This window comes from Apium graveolens, chromosome 10, assembly GCF_009905375.1.
Source record: "Apium graveolens cultivar Ventura chromosome 10, ASM990537v1, whole genome shotgun sequence".
Classification (NCBI taxonomy): Eukaryota; Viridiplantae; Streptophyta; class Magnoliopsida; order Apiales; family Apiaceae; genus Apium; species Apium graveolens.
This window is the reverse complement of record NC_133656.1, coordinates 132609533-132632126: the sequence shown is the minus strand read 5'-3', so window position 1 is coordinate 132632126 and position 22594 is coordinate 132609533. Positions and strand designations below refer to the sequence as shown.

Genomic DNA, 22594 nt, shown 5'->3' with positions numbered 1-22594 from the left:
TCAAACAGAGTGAAGAAGGAACTTTTATTTGTCAATCTAAGTACACCAGAAACTTGCTGAAGAAATTTGGAATGCAAGACTGTTCAAGTGCATCCACTCCCATGGCCACTGCAACAAAACTGGATAAGGATACTGGTAATTCAGTAGATATTACTGATTACAGAGGTATGATTGGCTCACTTCTCTATCTAACTGCTAGTAGACCAGATATCATGTTTGTTACCTGTCTTTGTGCAAGATTTCAAGCAGATCCAAGAGAACCTCACTTAACAGCTGTAAAAAGAATCTTTAAGTATCTTAAAGGAACAGCTGATCTAGGATTATGGTATCCTAGAGAATCAGATTTTAAATTAATAGGTTACTCAGATGCAGATTTTGCAGGTTGCAAAATTGACAGGAAAAGCACAAGTGGTAGCTGCCAATTTCTTGGAGGCAGGTTGGTTTCTTGGTATAGCAAGAAACAAAAGTCAATTTCCACATCAACTGCAGAAGCAGAGTATATTGCTGCAGGAAGCTGCTGTGCACAGATTCTCTAGATGAAGAATCAGTTACTGGATTATGGGTTAACATATTTCAAAATCCCTATTTACTGTGATAATCAAAGTGCTATTGCTATGACAGGTAATCCAGTTCAACACTCTATGACAAAGCACATCAGCATCAGGTACCATTTCATCAGGGAACATGTGGATGAAGGTACAGTGGAATTGCATTTTGTTCCCACAGATCAACAAGTAGCAGATATCTTCACAAAACCACTGTGTGAAGCTACCTTTACAAAATTGGTAAATGAACTTGGAATGATTTCAGGTTCTTTCTCTAAATCTGCTTAAACTTGTTCTATGTTATCAGACTTTATGATCAGTATTTACAGAATTAATCTCTTTGTATATTCTGTGCATTAATTGATAAATGTCTTTAAGTACTGACTGTTGTCTGATATATGTTTCTAAACTCTGATAAGTGATATGTCTGTTTCAGTAACTATTCAATCCTATGAGGATAACTGTGCTAGATACTGACCTAGTAGTCTTCAATAAACAAATGATTCCATGGAAGAAGTAATTATTTCAGTGGAAATCTTATGACACAAGCAAATTCTGATACTTGAGCTTAGTTTAGTTTACTTTATTCATCTTATTACTAAGTCCCAAATTAGAATAATGCTACTCATCTGTTTAAGTTCTGATTCTAGTAAAACTGCTGAATGTACTAAGTGCTGATAAACATCACTTATCAAAAAGAAAAAAAAAGAATAATATCAGGTACTCCTTTGAGATCTAGAGTAAAAATGTGAAAGGGACGACCCAAGTGCATTGCTGGTATTAAGTAAATATGCATTAGAAAAGCAAAATATTTTCTTGGTGACTTTTCACACTCTATGATTACTGGAGAAATACTCTGATAATAGCATAAATTCTGATAAGCAGTCGTGACTCACTTACACTGAGAAGCCACTGTAAAAGAGAATTTTAAAGATGCATAAAATTAGCACAAAAACAGTTGAGGTGGACTCATGCATGAACTCATTTATCAGTAGGTTTCAGGATAATGACAGCTCTTTAGCAAAATTTTAATTATGACTTATTTCTAAGATGTACTGAAGTATATCAGACTTTAGTCTTTTTCTGTTATTTAGCTTAATGCACACACTAATCACTCCATCTGAATGATGAAAATTTCTGTGGTGGTCTATGTTATTTTAGATAAACAGTCATTGTGTCATTTTTGCACAAATTCTGAGGACAAGTTCTAGTTACACGTTCTGATGATTAAGTTCTGACGTTCATAACTAAGAACTTGTATGAGTATTTACTAAGATGAGCATTCCTTTTTCGAGTTAAGAAATTATGTTCTGATGACTGTTAAGTTCTGGTATAGGTCTAAGTTCTGATTTCTCAGTCTAATCCTTTACTTGGCTTATCTTTGAATGAAATTTAATAACAGTCTCAGTTTGTACTCGCATATGTTGAAGTGGAAGATTAATAGTCACTATGATTAGGATTAATGGTTTTGTACTTGAACAGTCCACTGTTTCTTGTGTCTTGTGCGGTCTAGACCATGATTCCTCTTTCCAATGACTGTTATTCTTTTTCAAAGTCTAGGGAGACGAGGTAGAATTAATTCTACCTGTCAGCATTAAATATCTTTGCGTCTCTTGGCATTCTCTTGCCTATATATGCAACCACTTCACATCAGTCTTTCCATCACATTCTTCTCACACACTTATCCTCCTTCTTCTGTCAAAAACACAATGGTTCGATACAACATGTTTTTGAACACACAAACCTTCACAATGGAGCTCAGTTGTGCCGAGTGGCAGCAGGAGTGGCATATAACAGCCATTCCTGAGGAAATCTGGGACTCTGTCCCACAGGAGGTGCTGGCTCACCTTCTATTCTTCGAGATGGATTACCATCGCGATCTGGAGCGCCTGGAGGAGGAAAGGCGGGAAGCTATCCGTCAGCAAGAGCGAATCATTCGACTCGCTATCTTGTTTGTCGAAGATAGGAAGAGGAAGATGACTTAATCTCGTCTTCTTCCTGTTCTTCTTCATCCTCAGCTTTGTCAGGCTTCTTAGCTAGGACTAAAGCTGTTGACGTTAGGATTAGAAGCTTAGGGAAAATCTTGTATTGATGTAATTTCTATTTCATATATGTATTGACTTGATATATTAATGAAAACTGTTTTTACTTCAAGATTTTGTCTCTGAGTTATTTTATCTTGTGTTGTTAAATCCTGCTTGATATTCTGATGACCATTTAAATTTTGTCTTTATTTAAGTTCTGATTCTTTGTCAGCACTTATTCATCGAAATTATCTCGGTCATTTTTAACATGATTCATTTTCAGAATATTAATGTTGCAGTGAAAAATAATTTAATCAGTGCTAACGGTTTAAATTTTGAATTAAAACTGTGTCTCTTGATAAATGAAATGGTTTTTCCTTGAAACAAGGCAACTGGGTAAGTAATCATTCCTGTTTTCTCGAGCCCAGTAACTATCCGTTATTACTGCATGTCTGACAGGTGTCCAACGGTAACATTTTTTTCAGAGTATAAGAACAACAGAGAGAAGATTTCTTTAATCTTTTATTTTCTTTATACTTTATCTCTCTTCTTACTTTTACTCTCTTTCTCATTCTTTCTCACGTTGGTTTTTCATACAGCCATTATCTCAAACACCTAACAGGCATACTTGAATTTCAATATTTTTTTTCACATGGCACCAAAGGATTTAATCATTGATGGAGCAAAGTTTGTTCCAAACAACTATGCTGCAATTCTTGATCATGCTGAAGCTCCATCTGAATTGCATTTTGTGCAAGATCTTCTTGCACATAGTGAGGTTGGGTACGCCTTAACTCAGCCTGAATTATTTTCAAGTCAACAAGTTTTGCGGTTCTGGAGGACTGGAGTTTTTGATGATGGTGGTAAACGAGGAACTCCCAGTATTATCTTCCAAGTGGGTGATTCATCCTATGTAGTCACTCCTGGTACAGTACGAAGAGCATTACATCTTCCAGAAGATTGTACCTTCTCTATACCAGAGGAATCAGAACTTCGGGGGTTAATGACTGATTTGGGATATGAAAAGAGTCTGACGAAACTTGGACAGTTGAAACGGGCTAATATCAGAAGAGAATGGAGTTTCTTCTTCGATTGCATCACCAAGGCTTTTGGCAACAAGTGTTCAAATTTTGATGCCATCCCAATTCTGAGTCAGCACATCGGGTATGCTATTATCCATCAAACTCATTTTGATTTTGCAACTGGAATAATTGGTTTTATTGGGGATAGGATGACAGAGGATCGAGATGTTGTTTATTTTGCTAGATTCTGTCAACTTATTTATACGTATTGTACTGCTGAACCCCAGTTAGTCAGCACTCAAACCCCACCTTTTAAGGTTGCAAAAAGGTACTTTAACGACCTGATAAATGCTGACACAAAGAAATCACTGGTGAGACAATTACAGATTCCTCAGTCTGTGAAACAGATTCTGGTAAATGCTGATCCTGCTACTTACAAATCTGTTTACTCAAATGTTCAACCAACTCACCATAACCAAAATCCATCAACCTCAGTACCTACCTCTCATTCTACTCAACCTACCCTCAGAACTTATCTCAAATCCTATCTCTCCACTTCACAGACTGCTCAACCTTCTTCTTCAGCACCTACTGTGAAGCCTACATCCTCTAAGCCAAAGAGAACAAAGACTGTTCCTCAAACACCTCAAAAGAGGAGAAGCATTACTTTGAGAGATGAATCAGATTCTGAGGATCAGATTCCCTCTTCAGAACCTGTGGTAAATGAAGCTGAGAAGGCAACTTCTCAGAAGGATTCTGTAATTGGGGGTTCTAGGCTTCTCAAGAGGCTTAGACATATGACGGTTCCTGAAACTCCCAAGGAATCCAAATCAACAAGGAAGTACAAGAAACAGAGGGCACAAAGGCCAGTTTCAGATGATGAGGAGGAAGCAGCTAAGGAAGGGGATCAGGAATCTCTGATCTCACAAGACAAGGAATTTTCTCCAGTCACTTCTTCTCCATCAACTCCATCTCAGGAACCTGTATCTGACAAGGCTAATTCACCTTCTATGTCTCTTGTTGATCCAGGCACAAGTGCTGAAATTGATATTCAGAACCTGGTTGTTCCTGAAATACTTTTCTTAGAAGCTCCAACAGCAATTAATCCCTCCACAACACCTGCTACTGATGTTGTTCAAACTCCTGAGTTATCACTAACACCTTCTCTGCATCAAGATGCTGATGATCAGATTTTAGGTGAGCATCAGGATATGGCTGTTGATCAGAACTTAGTATCAGATCAGCAATTAGAGGATGTTGAAGCCTTCATTGCTACTCACACAGTTATCTTATAAGAAGATACTGATTCTCTAAGTTCTGATGCTGCAAATGTTGGAGATACTGGTGAGGCTGCTACAACTGTAGATGCTGATGAAGCAGGTCCTTCAGGACATACTCCTCCACTGACTCTTCCTAAGTCTGAACTGGTAAAGGAGTTTGTTATCAGGGATGCACCAGTACCTTGGAGTGAAACTCCTGCAGGTCAGGAGTGGACTAAGGAATGGAACTCAGTTTCATGTGTTCCAAATGCTTTACATCTTGCTGAGCACTTGACTAAAGCTAATGAAATGTTACATTCTGATGATTTTAAAACCAAGCTTAGAGTCACTGCATTGAGTACTAAACATCTACAAGGTCTTCATTCCAACACTCATGCAGAGCTACACAAGATTCAGGAGAACTTTATCAAAAAGGAACAAGTTTGGAAAATTGATAAGAAAAAGTTCTTCCAACCTACCATTGACAGGGTTGCTTATATTGAGAAAACTCAAGAGAAGCAACAAGCTCAGATTGATCAAATTCTGACAAATCAAGCTTCTCAGCAATCGCAACTTACTGAAATCCAGACCTCAGTGGAACTACTTATCTCTCTTTTATTACCTGCTGATGCCAAAAAGGGGGAGAAGGTAATTAAGTCCAAATGCAAAACCAACAAGTCACTGCAAGGAAAGGATGATGGAAAAGATGACCAAGGAAACTCTGGAACGGGTAGTGGTCATAGTCAAGGTAGAAGGTTTACATCAAGACAAGCTAGTCACAGAACAAGTTCTGATACTGGGAAAAGAATAAGTTCTGCTGCTGGTAAAAGGATAAGTTCTGATGAACTTCAAGATCTTGATGAGGAAATGTCAAGACAGTTATTTCTTCAAGAAAATCCAGGGATGGACTTGGAAAGTTTAAAGGAAGAAGAAGCCAGACTTAAATCAGAGAAAGTCACATCTAAATCTGAAGCTTCTGGTAAAAAGTTACTTCCAAAACCTAAAGGAATTATGATCAAAGAAAGGATACATACTGAAGAAACTTTGGCTAGATCACAACCACAGATAGATCCAAGATCCAAGGGTAAAGAAAAGGTTGGTGAACCTATCAAGCCTTATGTACCTCCTGAGGAAGAAGAAATTACTGATGGAAAAGATGATCTTGCTCTGACTTCAAGAAAAGTTCTTAAAACAACCTCTGACATGGCTCAAGTTGTTCAGAGTCAAGAAATTGTAAGTTCTGATATTCAGAAGAAGCAAGTAACCTCTGACAGTGCTCAAGTTAACTTGATATCAGAAAATAAATCTAAAACACTCCTACCAGGATTCACTAAAGCAAAATAAACTCAATCTTTGAAGACTACTCCAAGTGGTTTTGAAGCAAGAGTAGTTACTGGAAAGGAAGCTAGAGATAAAACTGGATTGGGAAGTGCTGATGAAAGAAGAGTACACAACACTACCGATGATCCAACTTCCTTGAGTGAACCAGGTATTGGAGCAACTCCTGAGAGATTGAATCAACTAGAATCTGTACAGATGGTTTACCATACCTACTTGAAAGAATACATCATGTTGTATTTCATGACAGATGGTAGGGTTTATCATATAAGACAAAATGCCATTCCTTTGAAGTATTTTGAAGAATTGGAGCATGTGCTTTTCTTACTTCAAGTGGATGACAGAATAACAGAGACTGCTGCAAACTACTTAAAGGAACAGATTCAGAGACAGAAAAGGCTTTATTCTGTTAAGTCTGACAGCAGATATGTTCCAAAGTACAGAAATCACAATGGTGATATTGTTGATATGAAGCCTAATACTGCACAGATCAGAACATATCTTGGTATTAAGGGGCTTGAATTCAATCTAGAGTCTAACAAAGCTTATGTCATAAGACTAGATCGGGAGTTGAGAAGAGCAAAGATTAATGATCTCAGAGCTGCAATATTTCAAACTGGTGAAGATACTGCAGAGCTTAAAGATGTCAAACGGAGAATGATTGATGAACTCAGATATGCTGAGAAATGTTTGTTGAAGAATTATCTCAGAACAACTCCTGACATCAGAGAGATCAGAAAATGATGAAGCCAAGTCAAAGATCTACAACTACTTAAATTCTGATGTGTATACAGACTAAAGTTGTTATCAGAAGTTGAATTGGTAAAAGCTTTAAGGACTGTAAGTTGTAGTTATCTTGTCTATTTCTCATGCATTTGTACTTAATGTTTTTGACATCATCAAATATCTGTTAAACTTGTATATTTTGCTAATTTACAAGTTGGGGGAGATTGTTAGATATATTTGATAATGTCATGGCTAATATATTTTATGTTTAGATTTCAGATCTTATTTGAACAGAACAAATCAGTACTTAACTGATCAGTACTTATACTGGACGTCAGAACTTAAGGGATATCAGTACTTATGTTATCGGGAGATAAGCATCAGGAGATAGATATCAGAACTTAAGTGCTGAAGGACGATCAGATAAGGACAGTAGCTGATTGAAGTTAAGAAGATCAAGATAAACATAAGAAGAGATATGCATGAAGAAGGAATTCCATGAAGAATGGAATACTTGGAATAGAAGATATCTGATTGATATATTTTAGGAAGCAGAATTATATTCCATATCAATTAGCGATTATCTTGTAACTGTGTAGTATATAAACACAGACATAGGGTTTACACTATAAGTGTTATCATTATCGAGAATATTATTTACTATAACCCTAGCAGCTCTCGTGATATTTTGTTCATCACTGAGAGATAACAGTTCCAGATTGTAACAGAGTTTATTGTTTCAATAAAGTTTGTTTTCTGTTACATAAGTTCTTGAAGTTTGATTTGATTGTAATAAACACTGTATTCACCCCCTCTACAGTGAAAGTGTGACCTAACAATTTATGAATTATTAATTAATTTCTGAATAATTACAAAAAATTATTTTATAAAGCCGGGAATCGTCCAACTTCAACCGTTTTTGCATTTTTACAACCCAAAACTCTTCCGAAAACTCCTTACTAACCTAATTTGGTAATTCCAGACATTTTCCGTGTTTTTACTTTTTCGATCCGGATTACGATTTGACCTGTGCGCGGCCCGGCGCAAGATTTTCGGTACGATAACTATTTCGATAAATCAACAAAACCCGTATTCTCGAAAGACGGGATATTTTTACATTATTTTCGTATATGGTGTTTTATGAAAAGCTCGGTTTTGATAATTATCCAAATCTAATATTAAATTGTATCATTTTTATAGTTACTTAGCGGCTACGTAATCTATTTTTGGATCGTTTTGTAGTTATTTAGCGGCTAAGCAACTAATTTATCGATCCAAAATGATCCAGAGCGAACCAATATTCCGTAAATATAAATAGCATATTTCTTATTTCATTTTATTCATTTATTCATTTACAACCAGTAAAAATATAGTAAATACAGAGAAAAACCCTAGAAACCGATACGTTCTTGAGAATCAAACGCACGAACGAAGGCGTTAACGAACTCCGATTCAAGCGTGCAACATATCAAAACGAAGCTCTCGAAAAGTAATTTCATAATCAATTATCCGTTTTTATGCAGAAATTAAGGTATTTTTCTGATTTAATTATTTTAATTCGAATTATTTATGAATTAAATTATGAATTTTTGTTCTTGATGTTGTTGATATGATTTGATGATTTCATCGTGTAGATAATAATTTTCTGGTTAATTTGGTATATTATATGTCAAAAACTGAGTTCAATAACATGGTTAAATTTGAGTTTGATTTTCGGATCATGAAATTAGGGTTTATATTGGTTAAATGCTTTTAATTGATTTTTAGGGGTTTCTATCCTGTTGATTCTGGGTTAAATCGAATGAAACCATCGAATAGATCGTTTCACAAGAAAACGATTGATATAATCGGGACTAACTGACGATTTATAATTCGAGTTCGCCGGAAAATCGATGGCGACGTGGAACTTAGGCTGGATTTTCGGCCAAATCATTAACGTAGGGTTGAATTTGTTGACTGAAATGAGGCCCTAGTACTGTAAACTTGAGTCCTGCAGCTTTTGGTGCCATTTTGGGCTTGCGCAGTCGCCCGGCGGTGTTGCCGCCGGTGACGTTGTCGAAGAAGACGACGGGGGAGGAAAAATTACAATTCAGCCCCCGTTGTTTTTCCAAGTTTCGGATTTTGTACCTAATTTTGCAACTGTGACACTTCCAATTTTACGACCAAAAGTTTTGAAAAACTTACAATTTACACCCGGAAATGTATATTTTTAAAAATTATTTTCATTTATTTATTTTAATTCCAAGAATTCATTTTAGTTATTTATTAATCCAAAAATAAATCTGAATTATTTTATTAATTAATTTTAATTAGTTTTTAATTACTTTAATTAATCGATTAATTTAATATTAATTTAATATTAATTAATTAATTTAATTAAATATTAATTGATTTTAATTGATTTAATAATTAGATTTAATTATATATTTGGATTTAAAAATTCTGAAAAATAGTTTCGAGATTTAAAATATTATTTTAAAATTATTTTCAAGGCTCGATAATTATTATAAAATTATTTTAAAGTCATATTTAGGTATTCGAACCCTATTATTTAATTATAAATTGATTTGGAGACCCGTTTTAATTCTGAAAAATATTCAAAAATTCATATTAAATCAACCGTTCGTCCGTTTAATACGAAACGAACGCCTCTAGACTCAAAAAAATATTCCGCATTCAATAAAAATACTTTCGAGAACCAAATCCTTTGATTTCAAAAATTCGCTTGTTTTACGAATCATTCTGAGTCGATTTTTGATCGATTAATCATATTTTTGATCCGATTTCAGTTTTAAACGTATTGAGTCGAACCTTTTGACGAAATGAGTCATATGTGATATGAACTATGTGGTACGTGACTTATGTGTATATGTGCTATATGAATTACGTGCGTTCGTGAATCAAGAGACTTGTGTTTAACTGTCTTCTTTATGTGCGGGCTATCGTATGGGTAGATATTAGGGTTTTGACGCGCAGTTCGTCGAGTTATTATCATTTAGACGATTAAAGCTATATCTTTTAATTATAGATGCGGATCATTGGAGTTGATCAGGACAAGACGTTGGATAAAGAGTAAGATGGAATGGTATTGGGTATCTGGCTTCTAGCAATCGCAGGAGCAACATATCCGTAAAGTGTTGAAAAGAAAGACGGAGATGTTTTGAGACAGAATGTCAGAATGGATGCGTCATTACGAGTGTGACTAACTGCTAAAACCCAAAGGCAAGTATCCCTATCATCACTTATTGTTCAGGTGATATTTATTTTAAATCTTCTTATGCAAGTATAGCTTTTCCTATTCTCAGTTCGGTATAGATAAATGTTTTATATATCGCTGAGTTAAATGATTCCGTTTATGCAAATACTCTTCTGCTATTCTATGTTCAGAATAGCTAAGTGATTTTACTTATCAAATTACTGGATTTATAAATATTTTAGATTTTGAGAAAGATGATTTTGTTGCGAGAATTCCTGCCCACGTGAATGGGGGAATAAAATTATTTAGGATGTCGATTAATTCGGTTCCTTTTTCAATAAAAAGGTTTTAAAATTGGAATGGTTACTGGTTACTGGTTACAGCGTAGGTGATCGAGATATCGGTCCAGCTGGAATATCTGTCAAGGCTTGTTATTCCTTTTCAGGCGCCCTATAGGTACCGTATGGCTACGGGATAAAGGCAATACCTATACTTACGGTATGGCTGCGGGATACCGGTGTTGTTTCGCGAATGATCATCGGAAACAACATGAAATATAATTGGTTCCAATCTAAATTGATATCTAAATTTCTTTATTGTTTTTGATAATCATAGAATAAATGACTTATCAACTGTTTTCATTTTGGAATAATGGTAAAATGCAGTTTTGATTCAGATTCTGATTTATGCTGATACTTACGTTGTTGTTAAATATCAAAGGTGGTATTAGTATAGATGATTGATGTTGACTTCAGTATGGGATATTGTGAGCATCAAAGTTCGTACTGATATATAATTTGATATGACAGAAAAATAAGTATTAATTTCAAGAGTTCGATTTTGAGTAAAGTTTATGATTCAATCCATAATCATTGTTTCATGTTATTGTGGTTTACGATATTTCTGTAAACACTGTTTTACGAGTTTTATTCTCGTCAAGATTCAAAGTATTGCTGAAGCGTTTCGCTCAAAAATAACAAAATGGTTTTGAATACAATTAAGGAACCAATTCTGGGGTTCCTCAACTAAAATTTTATGATTCAGCAATTATGATTTTAAATGTTATGCTCTAATGGAGATGTCGATTTTATATCAGAAGACCCTATATATGTTATAATGATCTTGCTGAGTATTTCTTCCGCTCATACTTGCCTGTTTTCAAATTTAACCTCCAGTGAGGATTAGCTTGCGCTGTTTAACTGCGTAATTCGAGGAAGCAAAGAAGAAGTTTTTGGAAGGTGGTTGGTCCAGGGTTTACGGACTAGTGTAAGTTCTTTTGTATAAAGTTGTTTATAGTATATTATATTATACTTGTGTTATTTTATAGTTGGGCCTAGTATACTTCATTTCGAAGTTATACTAGTGGGTTTAGTTTTGAGTTGTAATTTATTGAAAAGAGTTTTTAAAGAAAGTGAAAAATTTATTTATGGAATTTGGATATCTTGTTTCTAGAACTATAACCTTAAAAGATCTTGGATTAGTTTGGGGTTATTTTTGCTAAATATTTTCTGCTGGCATTTGTTTATTGATTAAACAGGTTAATTTGGATTGAGATTTTATAGTGACGACCAAATCCTCTGACCCCGGATTTGGGGGCGTTACAAGTAGCATGAACATGTATGGATCCTTCATGGACATGGTATGCGGAAGGTTGTACACAAGTAGTACTACAGGCCATACTGAGTATACAGTAGAAGTAGCATTACTGTACGGGGGAAATCCATCAGTTGCAAGACCGGGCCTTACATTATGAATATCCGCTACAAAATCCGGATAGTTCTTGTCAAATTCTTTCCATTCTTCTCCATCTGCAGGGTGACTAAGAACCCTTTCAGTCACAATTCTGTTCTTGTGGTACTTCATATGTTGGGTTGTATGGGTAGACATGTATAAACGCTATAGACGAGGAGTGATCTTAAAATATCTTAAGATCTTCCTCGGAATGGTATCACTCCCGCCATTAGTTGCACCTTTGTATCGGCTTAACTCACAGTACTTACAGTTTTCCAAATTTTTATCATCACCGTAGAACAACATACAATCATTCTCACATGCATGTATTTTTTCGTATCCCAAGTTCAGCTTCTTGACCATCTTCTTAACACCATAATAATTAAAAGGAAGTTATGCATTTCCGGAAACACATCTCCAAGTAAGAGGAGTAACTCATCAAATGCCTTATCACTATATTTATTATGATTCTTCCAATGTAGTAATCTAGTGACAAACTTCAATTGTGTGTACTTGATGTTACCCGGATATTTTGGTTCTCCGACATTATTCACATTGTATAAGAATTTAGGTGCTTGCTCTTCGGCTCCTCGTGGACACTATTGACATATCCAAAATCTTCCCCTCTAAAGGCATCCCTCAACATCTCATATTCATCAAATACATCTTCGCGATCATTCATTTCTTAAATTCGTGAGCCACCTTCTTTTTCATGATAATGCCATGTGGTGTAAGTCTCAAGAAAATTGACCGCATATAAGTGAAACTCGACATCGGAAATGAGTTGAAAGAGTTGATTGTTACATATATTACACGGACATCTAATCAAAAGTTCCAGATCATTCGGTTCCTTGCTATTTTTTATTGTAAATGCCAAGAAATCTTTAACCTCTTTATTAAATTCTTCCGCAAAACCATAACCACCGAGAATAATTCATTTAGTGATCCAACTAGTATCATAAGACATCTACAAATGAAAATAAAATGTTAAGTATATAACATATAAGCACCTATATATATGTTAAACATGTAAACATAAAAATTTAAATCACACATTTAAATGCATATAAACAATATAAAGGAAGACTAAAATATAATACTTGCATTGAAGATTATAAAATTCGTTGTTGTTATGTCATCATGTATTTTGAATGATATGAAGAGATATTTTTGTGAGAAAAAATAAGTGAAAAGAGTGAACTTCCAAAAGGGACAGTGATATTTTGCACATATTTACGACGGACATCCATTTCCGTCGTAAGTTTTAATAAAAAAATATTATTTTTGAACAGCTAGCATGTGGCATTTAATGTGGAAGGTGGGAAACTTACGACGTAAATAGTTCCGTCGTAAATACTACTTACGAAGACAGAATTTCTGTCGTAATTTATAGTTAAACGTTATAACTAAATTTTTATTTTCCTTTTTTGTAAATAAATTTAATAATGGAATAATAATGAAATATTTCAACTCACGACGAAATATAAATTCCGTCGTAATGTATATCTCAGAGTTGACTTGACTGATTCCCACATTTGATCGTAAGTTTAATAATAAAATAATAAACTTACTACGGATTACTATTGTAGTTATAAAAACTTACGACATAATCAAAATTTCGTCGTAAGTAAGGCGCGTACCTTTTTCCGTCGTAAGTTAACCGTTGTAAATAGCTAGTTTTGTTGTAATGCTAATAGCAAAATGTATAACTTTTTTTTAATAATTAAACTACTTACTTTACCGTATATAATAAATATGGACCGCAATTCTGTATAACTCATGTGCTTATGAGCTTATTTTATGTTATCCCAAATTTTGGGTTTGAAATTTTAGGTTTGATGCACGATTGAATAGCTAAGTGGTCCAGATTTTAGGTTTGTTCGACTGATTATATTAGAATAGATTGTCAATTGTAATGCCAAAAGGCATATTTGTCAAACAAATTACGAACAGTTGTCTCGTACACACATTATATTTATGTGAAATGTCACATATTCAAAAAAATTAAAAAACACTTTCGAAAGATGTTTGAGGTATTTATTGTGAAACTTATTACTAATAAGTAATAAGTATATACGAATGAAGTACGAGTACTTCCTCTATTTTTAAATATTTGTCGTTTGACTTTTGTGTACATAGTTTAAAGTGATTTGACCGTATAGTTAAAATAATTATTTTAAAAAAATTATGAATTTAAGTATAAGTTATATATTTTTATTTAGAAAAATAAAATTTTAAAAATAATTATATTTACTAGACGGTCAAAATACTTTGAAATGTATTTAGAAAAGTCAAACAATAAATATATAAAAATAGAGGGAGTAACAATTTAACATTTGTAATCGATTTTGGGATTGATTTTGAAAATATTAACACCTGTATATATCTTGTATATTAAAATTAAGAAAAATATTAAAGTGATGACAAAAAGGTAATGTTCCAAGTAGAGTGTTGGATGGGATCTAGATTGGATCGGTCTTGATCTATATCATGATCTATCTAATTTTACCGGATTTAGATTCAGATCGGATTGTAGTCGGACTTTTTACTGCCCGATCTATATCTAGATCCGCAAGATCACGAATTTTCGGATTGGAACTCCAATCTGTTTATATTAAAATTTTTGATTTATCATTGCACATAATTTTCTTTTTACCAAATTCCATCCTTTCTTTTTCATAATTAAATTTTTTTATTAATAAATGATACCGGAGAAATAGTTTGTATTTTGTAAAAAAAAAAACCATTCTGCATGGAGACTACAATAACAACAAACAAAACCTAAAAAGTACTCCTATTACTTGCCAAAAAAACCTAAAAAGTTAAAAAAACTAATACAAACAACTACCACTATATATACCCCTGTATAAGTAGAGTTGGAGACTAGAAATGCTAGTAGCAACTGACAGTTCAATCTTCTATTATATAATATAGTATTGATTACAATAATTAAATATTTTATGATATATATATATAGGATCAGATCGTATTAAATTTATATCATATATTTATTGGATCAATTTTTTTTTAAAGAATTTTGTTTTAGAAAATGCATATCCATTTAATTAATTTCGGATCGGATGAGATCGAAGCGGATATTAACAATCCTATCTCAAGTACAAGCCACCAGATGTATATAATGAGATTACGAAATATATGGATTGTCTCCGTATCATCCCGATGTGCGGGTAAAAATGAGGATAACCACAATTAGGATAGGATAAGAGTGCCAAAGGATAAGAGTCTTCGAAATTCCATTTTTAATAAGAATCAAAGTTCAGCATTATTAATTAATTTATGGTCAACTAGTGTATATGACTTGAAGCATTTTGGATATCAATTTAATAACTTATAGTTATTTCAATTACAGTATATTATTATTATATCCGACAAAAAAATATATTATTATTATAAATATAGATAATCTCGTCACTCTCTTTTTAGATGAATAATAATAACTTTATTTTTAATAAATAATTAAGTATACTTCAAATAAAAAATTCATACCCTTACTATATTAAAAAAAAATATTATAAGCTTTATAAGAATAATCATAGATTAGTTTTCACCCAAAATAAAATATTTTTATTGAAAAAACAAAAAGTATACCATAAAATTCAATGTTTTTATACCCAAGATTTTTGTTCTATGCACAACTGTAAATTTGTTTATTACCATCAAAACCAACCGTAAAAAGTAAACACGCGATAAAAATGATACTCCTAGTCCTAGTCCTAGTCCTAGTCCTAGTCCTAATCATAAAATCAGTAGGTAATAATAAAATATGGAATCGGGGACCACAAACACTATAAATACTCAAAAAAAACCCCAAAACCCCAAAGCTGAAACCCTGATTTTATCTGTCGACGGCTTTAATTAAAAATGGTGAAGCGAACTCGAATCGGCACGACTCTAGTCGACACCGACGTCATTAACTACGTTGCCTCGCCGCGACAGCATAGCTCGGCGGAAATGACTGGACCTCTTAGTAATGTAGTTTTCAGCCTGGAGTCTCCTAAGAGTGCTGATTTTGTTGGTTATGGAATTGATCGAATCGGAGTGTTTCTCGAGCAATGCTTTCGTTGTAAGAGGAGGCTTTCCGAGAATATACCTGTGTATATGTATAGGTAAAATGCTCAAATTCCTTTTTTCTTTTTAATTTTTATTTATATTTTTGTTTGTGATTATTAGTTATTATCGAAAAATTTGTATCGTGTTTTAGTAGTTTTATTAATTGTGATTGACTTGATGTATGTAATGTGAGTATTTGTTGAAGGTTTATGGTTATGATGAGTTCTATGTTGTTTAATTTTTTATTCTATTTGATGCCATTGCCCGTTATTGAATTCGTACTAGTTTGTCGTTTGTTTGGTTTCTTTGGGACTAATATATGTTCAATTTGTCCTAGTTTCTCGTTTTTTGGTTGCTTTGGGACTAATATATGTGGAGGGCTTATTTTAGTTCTAATGATTAGATGATATTTGTTATTTCGGTTATATTATAGTTTGTTATCGAAAAACTTTTATTAATTGTCATTATACTAGTTTTATATATATGGAGATATGTGTATTTATTAAAAGTATAAGTGATAATATAGTTTGCTTTCGTTTTAGTATTAGTGGTTGTATATTTAATATTTTGTTTTGTGATTTTGTAAGAATTTGGAGAATTGGTCCATACAAGTTAAGGTAAGATAAATTAGTAACGCCTAAATGAAGGATTTGTAAGTTGATTGCTCATTTGTTTATATGCTTTTATATTTAACGTGTTCTCTTCTGTTTAAGTTCATCGTACAAGAGAAAGAAGTAGAATGGTTGCAGTTCTAAATTATTTACTGTTTATAATGTGATGCAGTGAGAATGCGTTCTGCACTCCTGACTGTCGTGGGATCCAGATTACAGAGGACGAGGCAAAGGAAAAGCTTATTGGAAAACGGAAAATGTTAAACTAAGAGAAGAAAATCACAGTGTAAAGGCGTTTTTGACTAAAACATCAAGATAATATATATTCGGCCTCTAGCTGTTAGTCTTTTCTATTGTAATGGTATAAAGTTTGCCAATTTTTTCAGATTTTTTTGCATTTAAGTGGAAAGTGCTTTTTAGTTGGATTAAGAATATGTATTGAATGGTTGCATTTAAGCCCAAGGTGCTTTTTAGTTGGATTAAGAATAGGTATTGAATGGTTGACTTTAATGGGTTTGGTACTATATATTATGCTGGTTTAGTACAATTCACTTTGCTCGATTTTTAGGTAATTGAATTATGTTTTGTTATCTATCTCAAATCTCTTGGATGTTCTGAAACGCTTATAATTATATGCATATACTTACATTATATCTGGGTGTTAATACAAGTCAAAGCCATCATTTATTTTAACTAGACTATAGACATACAATGTATTAATGATTAATTTAAGCTCAAGGTGTTGGGGCGTCCTTTCATCTCTTACCAGATTGTTTTTTGTTGCTAACCCCCTCTCACCCCCTACCTTTTCTTATGGTTTTTACTTGTTCTCCTCGATTTATAAAGGAACTGTACTAATGTATTTTGACGTTCAATTGGTTCTAGGTTCCCTTTGTTGATCTTCCATGTAACCTAAAAACTTTGTAAAGACTAAATAGTAAAAAAAATGAACAGGTTCTATAATTTGTTGGCCTGTACTTTCCAGAATATACACTTTTTCACTTGCATTTTTGTACTTGTGTTGCTTCTAAAATGGTTATGGTGTCAGCTGTCATAAATTGAAGTCTGGGTACTATAGAAATTTGGAAGGTCCTGTGTTATATAATGGATGAATAATTTCTGTGTAAGAGATGTAGGGCTATAATTTCCAATTTTTGGACTCTGTATCTGACCCTTAAAGACCAGTTGCATCTCTGCCACCCCAGGGTAGTAAGACAGGCTTTGGAAACTGCCTTTTCTTTCAGTGGTGGAGTTTTAAATGAAAACGAAGCCGTTTAAATCCACAGTCGTTAAAAGTTTGCATCTGCTATATGGACCATCTGGATGCAGAAAGAATAATTCAGGAAGTTGCTTCCACTGACGACAGCTCTGAAGAAGAAGAATTTTCTATGGTGATTTAGATGAAGAAGATTCATCGTGTAAGCAACAGGTAATTTTCTGGCTTCTGCAAAAGGTTTTTTTTTTGGTTGGTTTACTGGAACAATTAGCTTTACTGTTTGGTTAGTTGGTTAGTTTATGGTTGTCGTCTCTGTTTAGGTGGTTGGTTTGTTCTGACTTCCTATTTATAAAACTGGAAGAATTTTACCATGTGTATCGCTGCATTATGATCATATTATCTTTATGTTCCCATCATCGAGATTTCTCCATTATAATGATACAAATTATGTCATGTTGTCTGGTCCTTATGTTCTTGTGTGCATTTGTTATGGTTGATATAATTGTTATCTTCTCTAAGTTGTTTAAACTCTCTTTTAGTTCGTTTTATATTTCTTTTCCTGATAAATTTTAGGGTTAAACTTTAAGAATCAGAGGGTTAAATTATGTAATATTAAACGATCTAAAGCCATCAACATTGTCCAATCCGGCAAATGCCTTGAGCATTGCTAGAGTACTCTGGTTGTTACTTTAAACGTCAAGGTGCTTCCAGATTTTAAAATCTTAATTAGATTAGAGGTTCCAGCATACAAGCTTATTAGGTTATGAAATGGTTCTGGGCCACAGTGTTTCCTCATCTTTCAATTGTCTTCCTCTAATTTTCTAAGAGTTGATTCGGCTTTCTCATATAGTCCAGCACCAGCCTAGCTACTTCCAGGTTACTAAATGCTGTCCAAATTCAATCAGATTGCACCTCTCCATTTTTATACCTTATCTCCTCAAAAACCCTTTCCACTGCCTCAATATCTTTTAAACAAGTACAGATAATGATCCTCAGAGGGACGTGTCTGTTCTTCATCCCTTTGACCAAAAAGTTGCATTTATCTATCTTCTTAAATAGATCTAGTGCCATGTCATTCAATTTTCCTCTGCAATAGCACTTCAGTAGAGAACCATCAGTAGATATATCCTTCCCTAAAAATATGTTTCTTGTGCATAATCGGGTTCGGCCTTTGCAATGAATAATATTTATTCTGTGTCCTATTTGTATATTTCTAATGTATGTAATGCCAATTTATCCAAAATAATAAACATATTTGTCAGCTAGTTAACCAGAGTTGAAAATGATGTTTTAAGTGGCTTGTTTAGATAAACTAGTCCAAGTTAGACACATATCTCCGATATGCAGCAGCTTAGAGACTGATAGCGATGTTCTAAAAGACTGTGCTAATAAGTAGGTAGATGATATGAAGGATCTGAATTTGATTGCTCATCATCTGCTTCTGTTTTGACGGGTTGTATATAAGTTTCCCGTGCAATAGAAAGAAATAATATCGTTGCATAGTTTTAAAATATTACTCCCTCCGTCTCTAAATACTTTTCCCATTACATTTTTGATTGTTAATATCTTTAATTTTATATTAATATTAAATATAAAAACTTCACTGTATTAAAGTACTCATAAACACGAATACAATAAGATCACTCATGATTATGTTTGATCTTATAGATTAATCGTAAATTAATAGTTAATCGCTTAACGTGAACAGTGACAAAAGTCAAAATGGGAAACATATTTTGATACGGAGCGTTCACAATGCAAATGCACCTGAAGAAGAAGAACACAGCTTGGTTAAGAATAATTTTGCGTATGAGAAGTGAATCTAATCCAATAATCCAATTGGATTCAGCTATGAATTGAGCTGAATTTCAACTACTTAAAACTATTGTTTACCGGATAAGTGCCAAATGCACAATGTTTTTCTATTCAATATAAAATTAAATCAATTTATCCATTTTATGGAGTATATATCAAGATATAGAATATCTTTTATACAAAAATTTAGTCAAAATTAAAAAAAAAAGTATATAAAACTTTTTGCCAAAATTTTGTTTTCCCTAATATTTTCTATTAAAAAATTATCCTAAGAATCAATTAGAAATACATCCATTTACGCAAAAAAAATATAAAGAAAATAATTTACTTTATCCTATCATTGTAAAAACAACCCGATTAAAAAAGATTCATAAATCAAATAAAATACAAATTACCCGGGTGGGTCCACAAAGAGTATAAATACTACCACAATAGCGTAAGCTGAATAAACTTGGCTCAAAATCCCCAAATCAAAAGCCCTAATTTCAAACTCTCAAACCCTAATTAAAATGGTAAAACGATCACGCATCGGAACATCTTCAAAATTAGCTGGTACTGACGTCATCAACTACGATCAACATCGCAATGTTGGGCGCCATGGTTACGGAGGATTTCTCGAGAAATGCTTTTATTGTAGTAGCAGGATTTTTGGGGATATGGAGGTGTTTACGTATAGGTAGTGCTATAACTCTCCGTCTTTCGTTTTATCTTATATCGTGTGTGTAACTTCACTTTGTTCTCGTTAAACTTGTCGGAGTGGTAGTCTTTGTTTAAATTAATAGATTTTTTCTGATTGACTTATATTTGTTGTGCCGTAATGTGAGTATTATGTTTGATTGTGTATCCTGTTTGATGCAGGTGATTTCACCTTATTACCGAAAAATTAGTAGTTACTCTGTAATCGACTTGCTGTGTGACATTATTTATGTATGTCTAAATATTTACGAGTATTTATTGGAAATTTAGTTTTGTCGTGATTACAATAAGTTTTTACCTTTTTAATCTTTTTGGACTTTCAACTTGTTGATTGTTTTGTGTGGAATAATAGGTGTCACCTTAGTAAGCGTAATCAGTGTAGTACATTTAGTATTTGTTTGGTAGTTTTTGTTATAATTTTATTAATGCGTCCATAGAACTTAGGTAAAAAAAATCAGTAACTAGATGTGTTTGATGAAGGTCCTATCATATTAAGCTGAAATGACACCTATACTTCTTTTTTTCTATATTGTGTTTTAGCTTTAAAATTGATGTCATCTATGAAATATTGCTGTATCTGAACAAAGTAAAAGGAAATGAATAGGTATTGATTTGATGTTTGTAAACTATCCATCTAATTTTTTCAAAGTTAATATTAGGCTATTTTCTTAAATTTGAAGATGTGAGTGATGGCAAAATTATAAACTTTGTTTCTTATCCTTGATCTCGACAAGGTCGATCCATTGGATAAACTGGATCTTCTGATTCGTCCATGTGTCACGCTTTGGTAGTTAAAGATAAACTAGTCCATGTTTTGGGACACATGATAGCTCAATATTTTAAGAGTATGCTAGCCTTCACAAATACGTGCAAAGCTTATATGAAGGATCTGTAAGTTGGCTGCTCATTTGCTTATATGCTGTAGTTTTGACGCTTTCTTTTTAGGTTCCTCATGCTAGAGAACGAAATAAAATTCTTGCAGTTCTAATTTGTTGGAGTGTGTATATTGCAATGCAGTGAGCATGCGTTCTGCACTCCTCTTTGTCGTGAGAGCCAGATTATAGTGGACAAGGGGAAGGAGAAGCAAACCCGAAAACGGAAAGTGTCGGATTAAGAGAAGAATTGCACAGTTTGCACTTTGAAGTGTGTTTTTACTAAAACATCAAGATGTATTTATATATATATATATTCCAGTCTGCAGATTTTAGTATTTTAATTGTAACGGTGCAAAGCTGTCAAATTTTTCTGAATGGCCCGCACTTTAGCCCAAGGTGCTTTCTAGTTGGATTTAGGAAATAGGGTAGGTCTTTAATGGTAGACTTCTATGGGTTGTTACAGTTTATTTTACTGGTTTACTACAATTTAAGTTTGCTGGTTTAATAAGTAAGTAAACTATGTTTATTATTGATCTCAACTCAGTTGAATGTTTGGAAGTACTTGTATTATTATCAAGTGAAAGCCAACATTTATTTTGACTAGATAAGCAAGTAATTGTTGGTAACTTCTATTTTTATGAGTTGTGTTACTTGTGTACATAAATGCTACTTTTTAAAGTGAGAGACATCTGGTGGATTATGTATTTAAAAACTTCTCATGTGTGCATGATTTGAGCTATTCTTCTTCTTCAATCAAATTGGTTAGCTGGGTACTGTGGTTGACGAGATGCACGCATTCTAGTACATGTTTGCATTGCATCTTTAACAATTTTGGGCAGTACATCAAGTTGATTTACGGTATTTGACTTGGATACAGTATTGGTTCTGCCTTGTGTAAAAAATAAAAATTAGTTTTGTGTTTCTTAGTGATCCAAACTTCCACTTCAGAATATCATTTTCTACGTCCATTATTGTGTTGCTTGTAAAATGGTTCAGGTGTCGCTGTCTCGAATTGAAGTCCGGTGGTGGCACAGAAATTTAAAAGGTCCTGTGGTATAATAATCGGGGAATGGGGATACGTAAATCCCAGGTTAGCCACTCTAGAACACTAATTTTGCGTTTTCATAAACTTAAGATAAAAAATGTAACCTCTCTTTCCTTTTATTAAGTGTGTTTTCTTTTATCTTTCATAATTAAATTTGTGTATTTAATTCTTAAGTTACTCAATTTTATATTTTACAAAAAATGTCAAAATATCAAGTAGAGTAGAGATGTATTCATGTAGACCAATAATTGCAATTTTAGGACTCTGTTTCTGATGTGTACTGTTTATGGAAAGACTAGTTGCATCTCTGCCACCCCAGGCCCTTCTGAAGTTTCAGAGGACCCTGCATTTTCAGTTTTTTCTCCAAATTTCCTTCTTTCTTCTTTGTTCATCCAATTATTGGTAGTTTCAAATGTTTGAGGTC

General features: G+C 33.4%; 1 protein-coding gene and 1 long non-coding RNA gene across 2 annotated transcripts; both read left to right on the top strand.

The window, feature by feature from the left end:
* The first annotated feature begins 15623 nt into the window (after window positions 1–15623).
* Window positions 15624–17429, top strand: LOC141693899 (FCS-Like Zinc finger 2-like). Its single transcript, XM_074499086.1, has 2 exons — window positions 15624–15968; window positions 16696–17429. Exons 1-2 carry the CDS (start codon window positions 15724–15726, stop codon window positions 16790–16792), a joined length of 342 nt encoding a protein of 113 aa, XP_074355187.1. The 5' UTR covers window positions 15624–15723; the 3' UTR covers window positions 16793–17429.
* Window positions 17430–19956: 2527 nt separating this feature from the next.
* Window positions 19957–21695, top strand: LOC141692767 (uncharacterized). The gene is made up of 2 exons (XR_012562904.1): window positions 19957–20230; window positions 21268–21695. It is a non-coding gene; the product is annotated as an uncharacterized LOC141692767 (long non-coding RNA).
* Window positions 21696–22594: the final 899 nt, after the last annotated feature.

Excerpts from the sequence above, each read along its gene's own strand:
- LOC141693899 (XM_074499086.1), top strand. The coding sequence starts at position 15,724 with ATGGTGAAGCGAACTCGAATCGGCACGACTCTAGTCGACACCGACGTC. Across the intron at positions 15,969-16,695 it reads ATACCTGTGTATATGTATAG|TGAGAATGCGTTCTGCACTC; the intron begins GTAAAATGCTCA and ends AATGTGATGCAG.